This window comes from Ischnura elegans, chromosome 10 (genome assembly GCF_921293095.1).
Source record: "Ischnura elegans chromosome 10, ioIscEleg1.1, whole genome shotgun sequence".
Lineage (NCBI taxonomy): Eukaryota > Metazoa > Arthropoda > Insecta > Odonata > Coenagrionidae > Ischnura > Ischnura elegans.
In genome coordinates, this window is record NC_060255.1 from 101,801,592 (window position 1) to 101,814,235 (window position 12,644).

Below are 12,644 nucleotides of genomic sequence, written 5' to 3' on the forward strand. Positions count from 1 at the left end.
GGCACGTGAAGAGAATCTGAGGTGAGGTGTGTGATGTTGCACTGTTGCTATGAAGAAATTGAGTGGACGGTTGATTAATTTTAGTGTGGTGGGAGAAGCAGTTGACCAAATGGGGGAGCAATATTCGAGGATGGGTTGCACACATCCAATGAAGACTGATTTTAATGCACTCGGTTCGGATATCTCGCTCATGCGATATAGGGTCCCAACCACTGCCATAGCCTTGTTAACAACGGTTTTTATATGTTCGTAAAAGGTTAACTTTTGGTCAAAAGTGACGCCTAAATCGGAGTGGGATAAGACAGAGGGAATGGGTTGATTATTTAGTGTATAAGTGGAGGTGATAGTGCTCTTCTTCAGCGAGAAAGACATCGCAGTAGATTTTCCAGGATTCACACGCAACTGCCATTTATTGCACCATTTCTCTAGCGATTGAAGAGCAGTTTGTAAAACCAGGGAATCAGCCGCGGTGTTAACCCTTTTAAATATTTTACAATCGTCGGCATAGAGGAGAACACCACAACTAGAGGGAAGAATGTCATCAACAATGTCGTCAACGTAAAGAGAAAACAGAAGTGGGCCTAATACACTGCCTTGAGGCACACCAGAAGAAACGGGTAAGTAATTCGACGAAAAACCTTCTATTAGAACTCTTTGGCTGCGGGAACTCAGGAAATTAGAGATTAAACATAAGAGAGTGCCATGGATATTAAAACGCGACTGAAGTTTGTGGATGAGGAGGGTATGATTAACAGAATCAAAAGCTTTAGAAAAGTCAATGTAACAGACATCCAGCTGGGACCTGTTTTCGAAAGCAGAAATTATATGATGGTGCAGTATAGAGAGATTGGTCAGGCAGGACCCCCCAGGAAGAAAGCCATGCTGCGAAGGCGATATGTAAGGGAGAGTGAAATGAAGTATGCGGTTATGGATAATGCGTTCAAAGATAATAGATAAAATTGGTAATATTGAAATGGGTCGATAGTTCTCAACTATGTCCCTAGGGCCAGATTTCAAGATGGGGGTTACATTTGATTTTTTCCATTGAGTAGGAAAAATTCCAGATGAAAAGAACCTGTTGAAGATTTTTGAGATTGGAATGCAAAGACTGGTAGATGTACGTTTGAGAAATAATGAACTAATGTCATCGGAACCAGTTGATTTCGCCGTGGGCAACGAGGACAAATAAGATAACACTTCTGGAGGAGTGGTGGAGACAGATCCGAGGGAATGAGTGGAAATAGGCTGTACAGGAGGGAGATAGGTGTTCGGAAGAGAATGGGCGAAATTGGAATGAAAGTAATTGTTGAATGCTGAAGGCCTAGAGTCCCCTGTATACGATACACCACCAGCAGATAGTGTGCTAGGGATGCGAGCTGTTCTTCTTTTCGCGTTAACGAGGGACCAAAACCTTTTAGAATTAACATTAATATCGTCCAAAATCCCTTTCACGTAGTTAGCGTAGTCACGGCGAAAAAGGTAGCGGGTGTGGCGACGGAGGTTTGCAAAGGTCTCACGGGTCTGAGGATTGGGGTGACGCTTACATAGTTTCCAAGCGGCTTGTTTATTTTTTAGCGCTAAAGAGGTTTCTTGGGTTAACCAGATGGGCCGCTTCTTCGACACTCGTCGCAAGGGGACGTAATCCGCGATAACAGCATGAAGAAGGTCATAAAATAGTTGAAGGGCCTCGACAGGGGACCCGCACTCCAGGAGGTCCCAAGGAAGAAGAGAGAGTACACGGTTAATGGCTGGCCAGTCCGCTTTGTTCCAACACCGGAAAACCCTGGCAGGCGTTGAGGCCGAGGAATCTCGACGGCTGGGGGGTAGTGGAAGGGCCAAGGAGCACTCGAGAGAGTCATGGTCTGTGGTGAAAATATTTCTCCCAAGAGCAACAGAGTTCACTTTGGAGGAGGACAGAATATAATCCAGCGTTGCCGAATTTCTTGTCTTGAATTATAAAATTGTCTCTCTTCTTCTCTGCAGACTTTCAATAGAAATTAGTTATTTCATTTGTTCTTTCCATGCTACTATTAATTTTACCATAATGTTGCAACTAATTTTTAGTGCTAACAAAAAGAAAACCTTTTCTCTTTATTAATGATACTTAGCATAATTTTCAACTCAATGGAGAAAGTAACACAAAAACTATGCGACGTTAGGTACACGTTTTGGGGTATCCCTTTTGGGAATTCACGCAAGTGAACCAACGCATCACCTAAATATCTTGAGAAATGATCAAACATGTATTGTAAAAAATTGAATGTGAATAATAACGTTTCTATTTTTATACCCCCTATAATGGAAGATGCTTTTCCAGCTTTCCTCCGGTAGGAACCTTGCTTCTGTCCTTATTAAAGAAGAGAGACTTATAATATAAATAAGACACCTCACTACCAGCATCAATTGCCTTGATGACGAATAGAGAGTCTTCCATTTTAACGTCCGCAAAGATAATGGAGCACGGCAGCAGGACAGAGAGCCTGAAGAGAAAATACTTCAAATATTTGGAGGTAGAAAATCATATCATACATAATTTATGATTGAAACTGAATCATAATGAAAATAACTAATTAAAAAGATCGCACATTCACCTGCCATTGATACAGAAAGAACTACAAATATTTACCTACCAAGGTTATTTTGGAAACGGGCTACATACCTTGTTTTTATTTATTTTTTTTACTTATTACTGCGTGATAAAGGGTATCACAAATGTCAGAGACTATGAGGGTTCCAGGTGAACCCTCTTAAGGATACAACGCACAGGGGCTGGGACCCAAGCCCGTGGCTTATACGCCCGATCACCCGGGGAGGGGGAGGACAGGTGGGAAAAAGAAAAGAGGCACCGCCGCGATGGGAGCCCACCGACGCCTCTGGGAAGGGATAGGAGCGGAAGGGAGGGGACAAGGGAAAAACACCCCACCGCTATAGAAGCGAAGGAGGCCCTACTAATTAGCGAAACCAAGCGTGAGCTATCAATGTTCTACCAATCCTAGTGGATTTTCCTATGACGAAGAAAAATCCATCGATCGAATCGGTAGATCATCACAAATGGCAGTTAGACTGGCTGCTTTTAAAATTTCGTAGGCATTGGAAACAAATATCCATCTCATGCGTACACAATAGTTCCTTTACGCTACTGGCCACAAAATTCTCAGACTATTGTCTTACACAAAAATTTTTAAGATGTTATTCGATTATGTTTTCTAAAATGAATGGGAATTTCTTCAGCGCTAACATCATTGATATTTAACAACAAAGAATGAGAAGTTTAGGGTAATGTGTTTTTCACAATCTTACACAGAATAATATCAATTTTTTGAAAGAGCAATTTTTAAATCATATCTTAAATAGCCGCCGAAAATGTTAAACAAGGCCACTTAAGACAGAAAAAGGGCAGAGGGAACAAAAGCAAACATTTTTTTGCGACTTATTAAAAAGGTTTGAAATTACAAAACTCGATATCATGGAGTGCCTATTTTCCGGTCCCACTGACTTCGTACAATCGAGAGTTTATTGTAAATCATTATTAATGCTATGAAACAATGACCTAACCCACCTGTACGCAGCCATTGTGAGATCAATCCAAACCAACAACAACAACAACAAACAGCTAATTTCCTGAATGAGATTTTCAAAGAGAATTATATGCATCCTAGGTTTCAATAAAATTTTCCAATGTAAATAAAGGCATTACTTATATTTGCAAGTCAATATTCCGTAGAATACAGATAAATGTATAAAATCTCCTCTCCCTCATTGGTTGCAAAAACTGTCCAGAAAGTTTTTCATCTGGGAAGAGGCGGAGCTTCAAAGTAGCTCACGTAAGAAATAGCACGGTGCTATTCCAAAGAAAATTATTACACCCCTTCATTCAGAATAAGGGGTCAATGTAATAATGCCCCACGGAATAGCACCCGCCATTTATTACACCCCTTATTTAGAATAGCAGCCTATGGATGCCTTCAAATGAGTAGAATTGCCGGTCACCGTTCACAGCACAGTGCCGTGAATGGTGACCGGCAAAAAGTCATCTCATCTGAAAATAGCCTACAGATGTCTTCAAACGAGTTTAATTGCTCCGTTGACGGCACGGCACCCATTTCAATCCGGTCCGGTGGTGCACCAACTTCGGCGTGAGAAACACACAGAGCTACATAGATGATGTAATTGCCACAGTTGTATGGGTTTTATCAAGGCTCCACTGCACCAAAGAATGCGTACCACAGATGTGACATCACTCACCAAGCAAATATTCGCTGTCAATGTTGAAGGTGGCTCTTTCAGTGGGGTAGTGGTACCAGAGGGGTCGCATGTAGGGGGCGCCTGTCACCTCGTGCTGCCTTGCCAGACCATACCAGAAGGGCAGCAACGAGTAGCGTATACGCAGTGCCTCCCTCGACAGCCGTAACGCCTCGTCCCCCATGAGCCATGGCTCCCTCCGCTTCGTGTCAATATGAGAATGGGACCTGTAGAACGGCTGGAACGCCCCTGCCTGCAACACAACACACACAAGGGCATCATCCTTTGAAAACATTCACACCACCACAGCCATGAGACATTAAATGATTCCCAACACATGAACTGCCACAGAACCTCAAATAGACTCCAACTGCCTATGCAAACACAGTCGAGAATTACCTCAATGAACTTCCTCTTCTATGAAAATCTCCAGATTAACTAAATGAAATATTGGAGTTATCAAGTGATATTCACCTCTCAATAACCAATTTTTCTGGTTAAATTTGCATTTTCATATGAATAATTTAGTATCCATAGCATAGGAAGACCAATCACTGACTTCCACCTAACAATCGAATCAGAATCATCATTATTAAAAATTTTAAAGTTGATCCGCGACTGACAAATTAGCTGCGGCTCTTTTTTGCGAAACCTCTGGCACCTTTCAACCAAAATCTACTTCTTCTGGGAATTAATGAGTTTCTTTGACAGGTAGGTTTGCCACTTTTGAATGCATTTCAAAGTGTAAATGGTTGATGCTGGCTTTCATAAAAGAACTCCATAGCTTACCATTTACAGGCTCCAAGATCTGAAATCTAGAGTTATGCACTTTGATCTAATTTTCTTGATGGTTGTTTAATAATAGTGGCAAATAAAATGCATGCGCTCAGAGATGAAAACCAACATTTGCCATTCTTAATTCTCTTGACTATGATTCCAGCACTAACTCTGGGCCTATTCTCTCTGGGCTTGTACACATTAGATTTAGAAAGATATTTATTGCTCAAGGACTTATGTCCTCAAAGAACAAAAACAATTTACTAGGAAAAACTAGAGATGGGTCGAATAGCAGATTTCTCAAACCTGAATATCGAATTCAAATATTAAGTATATACCATTGCTAGAATATTCTAATACCTGGAATTTCGAATACCACAAATACTAGAACAGCACAAAGAATATTAAACGTATGTTTCTTCTTCTATTTCACTTGATGAATGTATAAATATAAAGGTATCCAGTGGAAACTCGATCCATCGTTTTTCAATGGGATGGAGTAAAAAAAACGATGAATGTGGGAATGTTCGACTAGGTTGCCTATGCAGCAGGAAACCCAAGATTTTGGCGAGTAATTGTGATTTCCTTCAAAGGATTCAAACAGGAATTTACCTGATTAATTGAATATTTTATTTTTATGGAAACAATTTGGGCATATAGTTGATTCAACTAACATCTCTTTCAAATATTCTAAGGGGCACACCACCTCGTGAAAAAATGATTGCATGCCGTCTCGGCATTTACACTGCTATGATGGATTTCTGTCAGATACATACATTCGTATCTACCAAACGCCATTTCAGTGGCATGCCCATCTGATACTCAGCTTCATCCAACTTCTTATTCTCAACAGGTAGCTCGCTTTACCCCCAACCATACTGTCAAGTGCTAGCGGACAATCCTAGGCGTTTTGCAAAATACACGTGCTTCTCAACCGGATTTTCTTCTTCTTCAATTATTTTCAGACCATATTTGGAAGTACTCACGAAATAAGCAGATTAATTCGAATTACTAGCAGGGAGAAACCAAATACCCTGAGAAAATATCCCTTCGTCTGTAACAATAGAGATTTATAGCATAACTCATAAATTCTAACTTGAATTTTGTTTTCGGAAAAAATACCGCATCAACTCCCAAGAAGCTCAGCTGCGTGAATATCGAGTTTCGCCAGAATGTTAAGTCTCCGTCGTATTTGGACATTTATTTCCCTGCATAAAACGCTTAAATAAAGTCAGAAATACATTGTATTTGGTCTTTTTTAAATTACGTGCACATTACTAATATTTCAATCCAATAAAGGTGTAATATCAATTGCCGAAACTCATTTTTAGACACCTTTTGGACTAATAGATGACTCATGCAGCAGTTGACCTCCAGAAATGGGGAACTTCGAAGCAGGTAGGCAGAAAAAGGTCATTGGGGGAGAAAGAGGGAAGGGTGAAACATGATTCCATTATTCTCCTGTAACTTGATATTTTCTTTTGAAGCTTTTCATTTATGGTCTTCCTAATACGAACCCTGCGCAAGCTGGGGCCTTTTGTTTGATTTCGGAGAGGAGGAAAACGTCCGAGGCCAAGGGCTGATGGATGGAGGGGGTAGCGGATTTTGGGAATTGCGCTACCTAGTTACTATCCCACGGCACTGAGGTTCTCCTGGTGGGGGAAACCGGGGATTTTCAGATTTTTTCACACGATCATTTTCGGTTCCCCACGTCGAACTCTTTTCACCACTCTAATCCGCGAATTTCATGTAGTTCATCAACTTGCCTAAAACGGTGCTGCATGCACTAAACGACTAGACTTCTCTACATTTTTCCGAGTCAACTACCAACAACGTGCGTGCGACAGTGTATGATGGGAAATTCAAAGTATTGGAGGTATTCGCAATCGTACATTTAGCATAATTATTCGAGATCTCGAATATCGAATACTTTCTAGATTTTGAGGTATTCCAGTATTCGCGGATACTATTCATACATCTCGAGGAAAAACATTATAGAGTAAATATAAACAGAATTAAATAAACATAAAATCTTGAAATCAACTCACTATCTCATTGTGCGCAATAAACTTACAGGACAATATAACAAAAGAGTTCAAACACACAAAGTTAAAAAAAAAAAAAAAAAAAAAAAGGAAGGTAAAACATACCATACACAATGTTACAAAGGTAATAATTGGTTAATTATTTCCAGCATAGTAACTACACCCATGTCTCGTATAGCACAAGAGATGCGTTCCTTGGGGTCTTTGCGCTATACAAATTTGCGTTATAGGAGAGCGTTTTAACATTGGGAAGATAGGGATGCGTTCCTGGTAGCATAGGTCTTGGGTATTGAATTTCCCCTAAAACATCTATATTCCCATAAAAAGCCTTAGAAAACATTATTTATATAAATGTTTATAGTTTAAAACATCTTTAAAGACAGTATGCACGCATTCTAAGACTTTTATTCACGTTAAAAAAAATTCTTACGTGCTTTTGAAATTCCCTCCTGTCGTGCGGGTGGGCTAATATCAGCTATCTCAGGGGATCGTAATGCGTTGCCGGCAGTTGACGAGTTTTCAAACTTGTCTAAAAGCAACTATTGTGTCACCCAGGCCCTTTTGTCGCTCATCGAAATGACAGGAAAATGCTACTTTGAATACCATTTCATAGCTAGCGGAGTTTATGAATGATAAATCATTTTAATTTGAAGTCCTCCGAGTCATTAGCAGCTACGTGAAACAGTCTTCAAATGCCTTGAAACCTGACCCAGGTTTTTCTTCCCGGAAAATGAATGAACGAGAATGCATTCTTTTCCAAGAGAATATCGTCTCGTCAAAACTAAAAACTAGTTAAGGGGGAAAGGAGCCACTTTCTATCACAGCTTGGAGTTCATCAGAAAATGTTGTGGTGGCTGCACTATCAACACTTGCAGATTCACCTGATATCGCCGCACTGAAAATACCTGCTTGCCGTTTAAATTCTGGAACCAACCGGAGCTTTCACTAAATGTCTCGGAGCGATTACCGCTCTCGTCTTTTTGTACTGATTCACTATGAACTTTCCGTATGTGTAGACCGCTTGGTTGAAGTTGGTGCGGCTGAGGTCACTGATGTTTTAACTTCGTCTTTATTCAGAATAAGGCATCGTGCGTTTAAACTTCCGCGCAATATTGCTTTGACGCTCTCCATTTTCAAAGCAATTGACCTCTTTCAATTCCTCTTCCAGGTTTATGGTTTTTCTTGATAAATTCTTGATTTTTCTACACGCATTCCTATTTTTTGCCATATTCTCTCGGTTTTTACTCTGTATGGCTCTATCTAAATCACCTACTACTGCTCAACTGTATTCCTGAGACGCAGAAGGCCTACGACTGCGGGGAGGGAACAAAGCCATTGTGTTCGAGACTCTATAGCGGACCCTTTTATGTGTTGATGCTATTCATGCGCAACTCGGCCGCCGCTCCATTTCTCCTCCATGAATACCGATGACCTTGAAGGCTTTAGCGTAGACCCTCTACCTGGAAGTCAATCGCCCGATAACCTATGACGGCAAAAATATGTCTCAAACCGTATTTCTGAAAAAAAACTCATTTCCACTAGCCCCACGCTTAATTAACAATCTAAATTATTTATTATCATTCTGTTAAGGAGACGAGATAAATTACTTTGGCGGGCCAGCTATCAGGACCCAATGACGAGTAATACTTTTGGCCATTGCACAGCAATGGATTTCGATTAATATATAAACAAAAAAGAAGATTTGAGGCAAGAAACAATATTAATATGCGTAAATTGATAAAATTTCGTGTGTACTTAGCGCAAGTTCACGTTTTATCACGAGAGCGTTTAAGATTTTTGATTAGGCTACACTGCGTTGCAATGTTTCTCCGAGGAACGAATTTGTGCAATATCGAAATTGCGCTAATCGAAATTGCGCTATACGAGACATGGGTGTATATGTAACAATACAGCACACCAATTACCCAGCAACATATCACAGAGAGCAGAATCAATGAGGAAGAAGTATTAGGGATAGCTTTAAGTTACATAATGAGAAGAACAAACAACCAAAGAAATATTAAAGATTTCCTTTTTACTTCATTAAACCAATGGGTTTTAATGAGGCAGTAAGTAATAACCTATAAACTTTTGCCTTAATCAATTTCAATTTATTTACATTGCTTTAATTTTACAGGAAGATCAAGAAGATACCGTATAAGATTAGTAAGAGGCACACCTTTTCTTCCCAGAAATTGCCGCCGAAAATGGGGGTGCGCCTCTTACACAAACTTCTTATCTTCCCCCTTCCCTTCACCGGTCACAAGTCCAAGGGGAACTGAGTGGTCTGGGTTTTCAGAGTGAGTCAGTCATCTTAAACCCTAGGTCAAAAACAAGCCGCAGGCAGGGGAGTTTCTCCCTTAGTGACGTACTTTTAAAATGCTCCTGTTTGCTTTTCTTACTTGTAAGCATTGCACCGTCATGTCAGCACCTCACAGGTGAACAAGAAAAAGATCGCACGGCATTTTTCGCTCTGGAGAGCGTGCTAAATTTACTGCCACGAGTGGGCATCCCGCAGCATTTATACTGCAAATAGTAATTGCATATCAAACGTACAGAAATGCGTAGTTTTGAAGGACAATACCTGGTTAATAGTCAACATCTGTCTTTGGAAAGGAACCAACACTCTTTGCTAGGAATGTACCTCATGGCATGTACATTTGATACAGACCGACTTCAGTGAAAGACGAGAGAGATTGCTGCTCACCTGATACCAGCGAATGAAGAGCTCAGCAGTGGGAAACTTGAAGAAGCCTGTGATGTCCGCTCCGCACATGGGAATGCCAGCAATCGAGAGGGACAGGCACATGGGGATCGAGATGCGCAAGTGGCCCCACTCCGCTGCATTGTCTCCCGTCCACACGGCAGCAAAGCGCTGCGTTCCCGCAAAGTGCCCTCGGCTCAGAATGAATGGCCTGAGGCGGCCGTCGGTCCTCTTCAGAAGCCCATCCATGGTGGCCTTCACCTGGGCACAACACATGTCACAATAACTAAACATCTTTTGCAATGCATCTGTTCGACATAATCACCATTACTTCATTGAAATTGTGCTCAAGCAAGGCATTAGGGTTGGTACACACTGAAGACTGATTAACACTAAAATGACCAGAGTAAGCTGCATACCTATTATGTATTACCGCTACAGATCAATTGACCGTTCACCCTTTTCTTGCGCTCTTCCATTCATTTTCCCTTCATAATATTTTTTGACGAGGGTAGAAGTGCTATGAAAATGTGTTCTGAATTACGGTTAGGAAAAAATTGAACTCTACAAAAAATATTAATTACACTGAAAAAAAATATTTTCAAATAAAAATGTGTCTCTTTAACATAAGTAAAAAATAAAAGTCTTGTGTTTTAAGACAGAAATATCATTTCAAAACACATAATTTGCCATTTTTTATCAATTAAAAACATATGAAAGAGCAAATTAAATCAGAAAAGACAGCATTAAAATGAAGCAATACAAATTTGGTCCCAATATTTGTATTTCTTTATCCTATTAAGCACATTTTGCTGATTCTCTGATTACATTAACAGCACCTACACATGTATTTGGGCGGCATAGTGTAAACACGTCAGTGTAAAATAAACTTATTTACCAGGAGCATCCAAAAACAGCCAATGCAGCAGTTGACCTCCTGAAACTGGGAACTTCGAAGCAGGTAAGCAGAAAAAGGTCAGTGGGTGAGAAAAGAGGGAGGGCGTGAAACACACTTTTATTGTTCTCGTGTAACTTGATATTTTTTTCGAAGCTAAGGTCTTCCTAATAAGATCCCTGCACGAGCTGGGACCTTTTGTTTGATTTTGGAGAAGAGGAAAGCGTCAGAGTGGGTGAGGTGAGTGCTGAATGAAGGGGGATAGCGGATCGTGTGAAATGCCCTGATGTTGCTATCCCACGGCACTGAGTTTCTCCCTATGGTAGTTTCGTCTCCTGGGGAAGAATTTTAAATAAGACTCATAAATTGTAACTTGATATATGTTTTCGGAAAAAAATACCGCATCAACTTCCGAGAAGCTCTGCTGCTCATATCGAGTCTCACCAGTATGCTAAGTCTCCATTGTATTTTGAGATTTATTTCCTTGCCCAAAATGCTCAAATAAAGTCAGAAATGCATCGCGTTTGGTCATATTCTTTTTTAAATTACGTGCACAATACTAATATTTCAATCCAATAAAGGTGTAATATCAATTGCCGAAATTCATTGTTAGACACCTTTTGGGCTAATAGGTGTATCATGCAGCAGTTGACCTCCAGAAACTGGGAACTTTGCACCAGGTAGGCAGAAAAAGGTCAGTGGGTGAGAAAAGGGGGGCACGAAACACATTTCTATTGTTCTCGTGTACATTGATATTTTTTTCGAAGCTAAGGTCTTCCTAATATGATCCGTGCACGACCGGGGACCTTTTTTTTATTTTGGAGCAGAGGAAAGCCTCAAAGGGGGGCTATTGCTGAATGGAGGGGGATAGCGGATCTTGGGAAATGCACTAATGTAACTATCCCACGGTACTCAAGCAGCAGTTGACCTCTAGAAATGGGGAACTTCGAAGCAGGTAGGCAGAAAAAGGTCAGTGAGGGAGAAATACGATTTTATTATTCTCTTAATATTTTCCGAGTCAACTACCGACGACAGTGTGCGACAGTGTACGGCACGAAATTCAAAGTATTCAAGAGCGTACCTTTAGCATAATTATTCGAGACCTCGAATATCGAATACTTTCTATTATTCGAGGTATTCGAGTATTCGCGGGTACTATTCGCACATCTCTATAAAAAAGTAATTGATAGGCACAAAAATAAGTTTCAAGTACTACGTGTGCTGTATTTACTCGAGTTCCTGTTTTTGAACCGAGACCCACAGAAAAAATGAGTCGAAATTGTAGGTTTTGCATTGGCATGCGGCAGACATTAAGGGTATCACAGTAATAAATATATAGTTTACCTTACCAAAAGCCTCATATTTCTCATATATGTATTCCTTATTTTTCCCCATGTTTTAATCGTAATCAGTATTTATTCTCCTGAATATCCACCTACCTATATAGTTGATCCTACAATGGACAGACTCATAGGTATTATTCTAGGGTTGTTTACAAAGTGAAATAAGTGATACATCCTAAATTTGGTGGCCATCTGAGAAAAACTGGCGATTCGATAAAACCCTACGGTAACCCTGATTCAAGAGTGTACTTACGTTGAGAAATAGCCCATTGAGAAGGAAGATAAAGTATTTATCTCCATTCTGTAGGTCATCAATCACTTCCTTCTCTAATTTTTGTCCATTAAGACACAAGCAAAAACCTTCTCCGGCGAGAAAATAGAGATACTTGAGCTACAGGGCACTGTAGATGATTTGCACAGTTTTCTCATGCTTTTCTATTGAGTATCCATGCTGCAATACACTTGTTCCATTAACAAATGATGTACGTGTGTAACGTAGACCACAATCTGCAATCAACTTATTTTCATTTAATCTTTCCAAATCTCCACAAACAATCCACTTTTGTTTGTTTCAACAACGCCTTGGCAACCCAAAATATTCACAATTCTGACGGTCCAATGACGTCGTGTTTTCAAGC

The 12,644-nt window shown here is 40.3% G+C and overlaps 1 protein-coding gene across 1 annotated transcript in view; it reads right to left on the bottom strand.

Annotated features, from left to right (window-relative positions):
- Positions 1-12,644, bottom strand: part of LOC124166594 (neutral alpha-glucosidase AB) — a 54,676-nt gene that overhangs the window by 16,236 nt on the left and 25,796 nt on the right. The window contains exons 11-12 of the mRNA XM_046544177.1: positions 9,772-10,029; positions 4,246-4,495 (exon numbers count right to left, since the gene is read on the bottom strand). Of these exons, the coding sequence (XP_046400133.1) occupies positions 4,246-4,495; positions 9,772-10,029 (508 nt within the window). The remainder of the gene's footprint in view (positions 1-4,245; positions 4,496-9,771; positions 10,030-12,644) is intronic.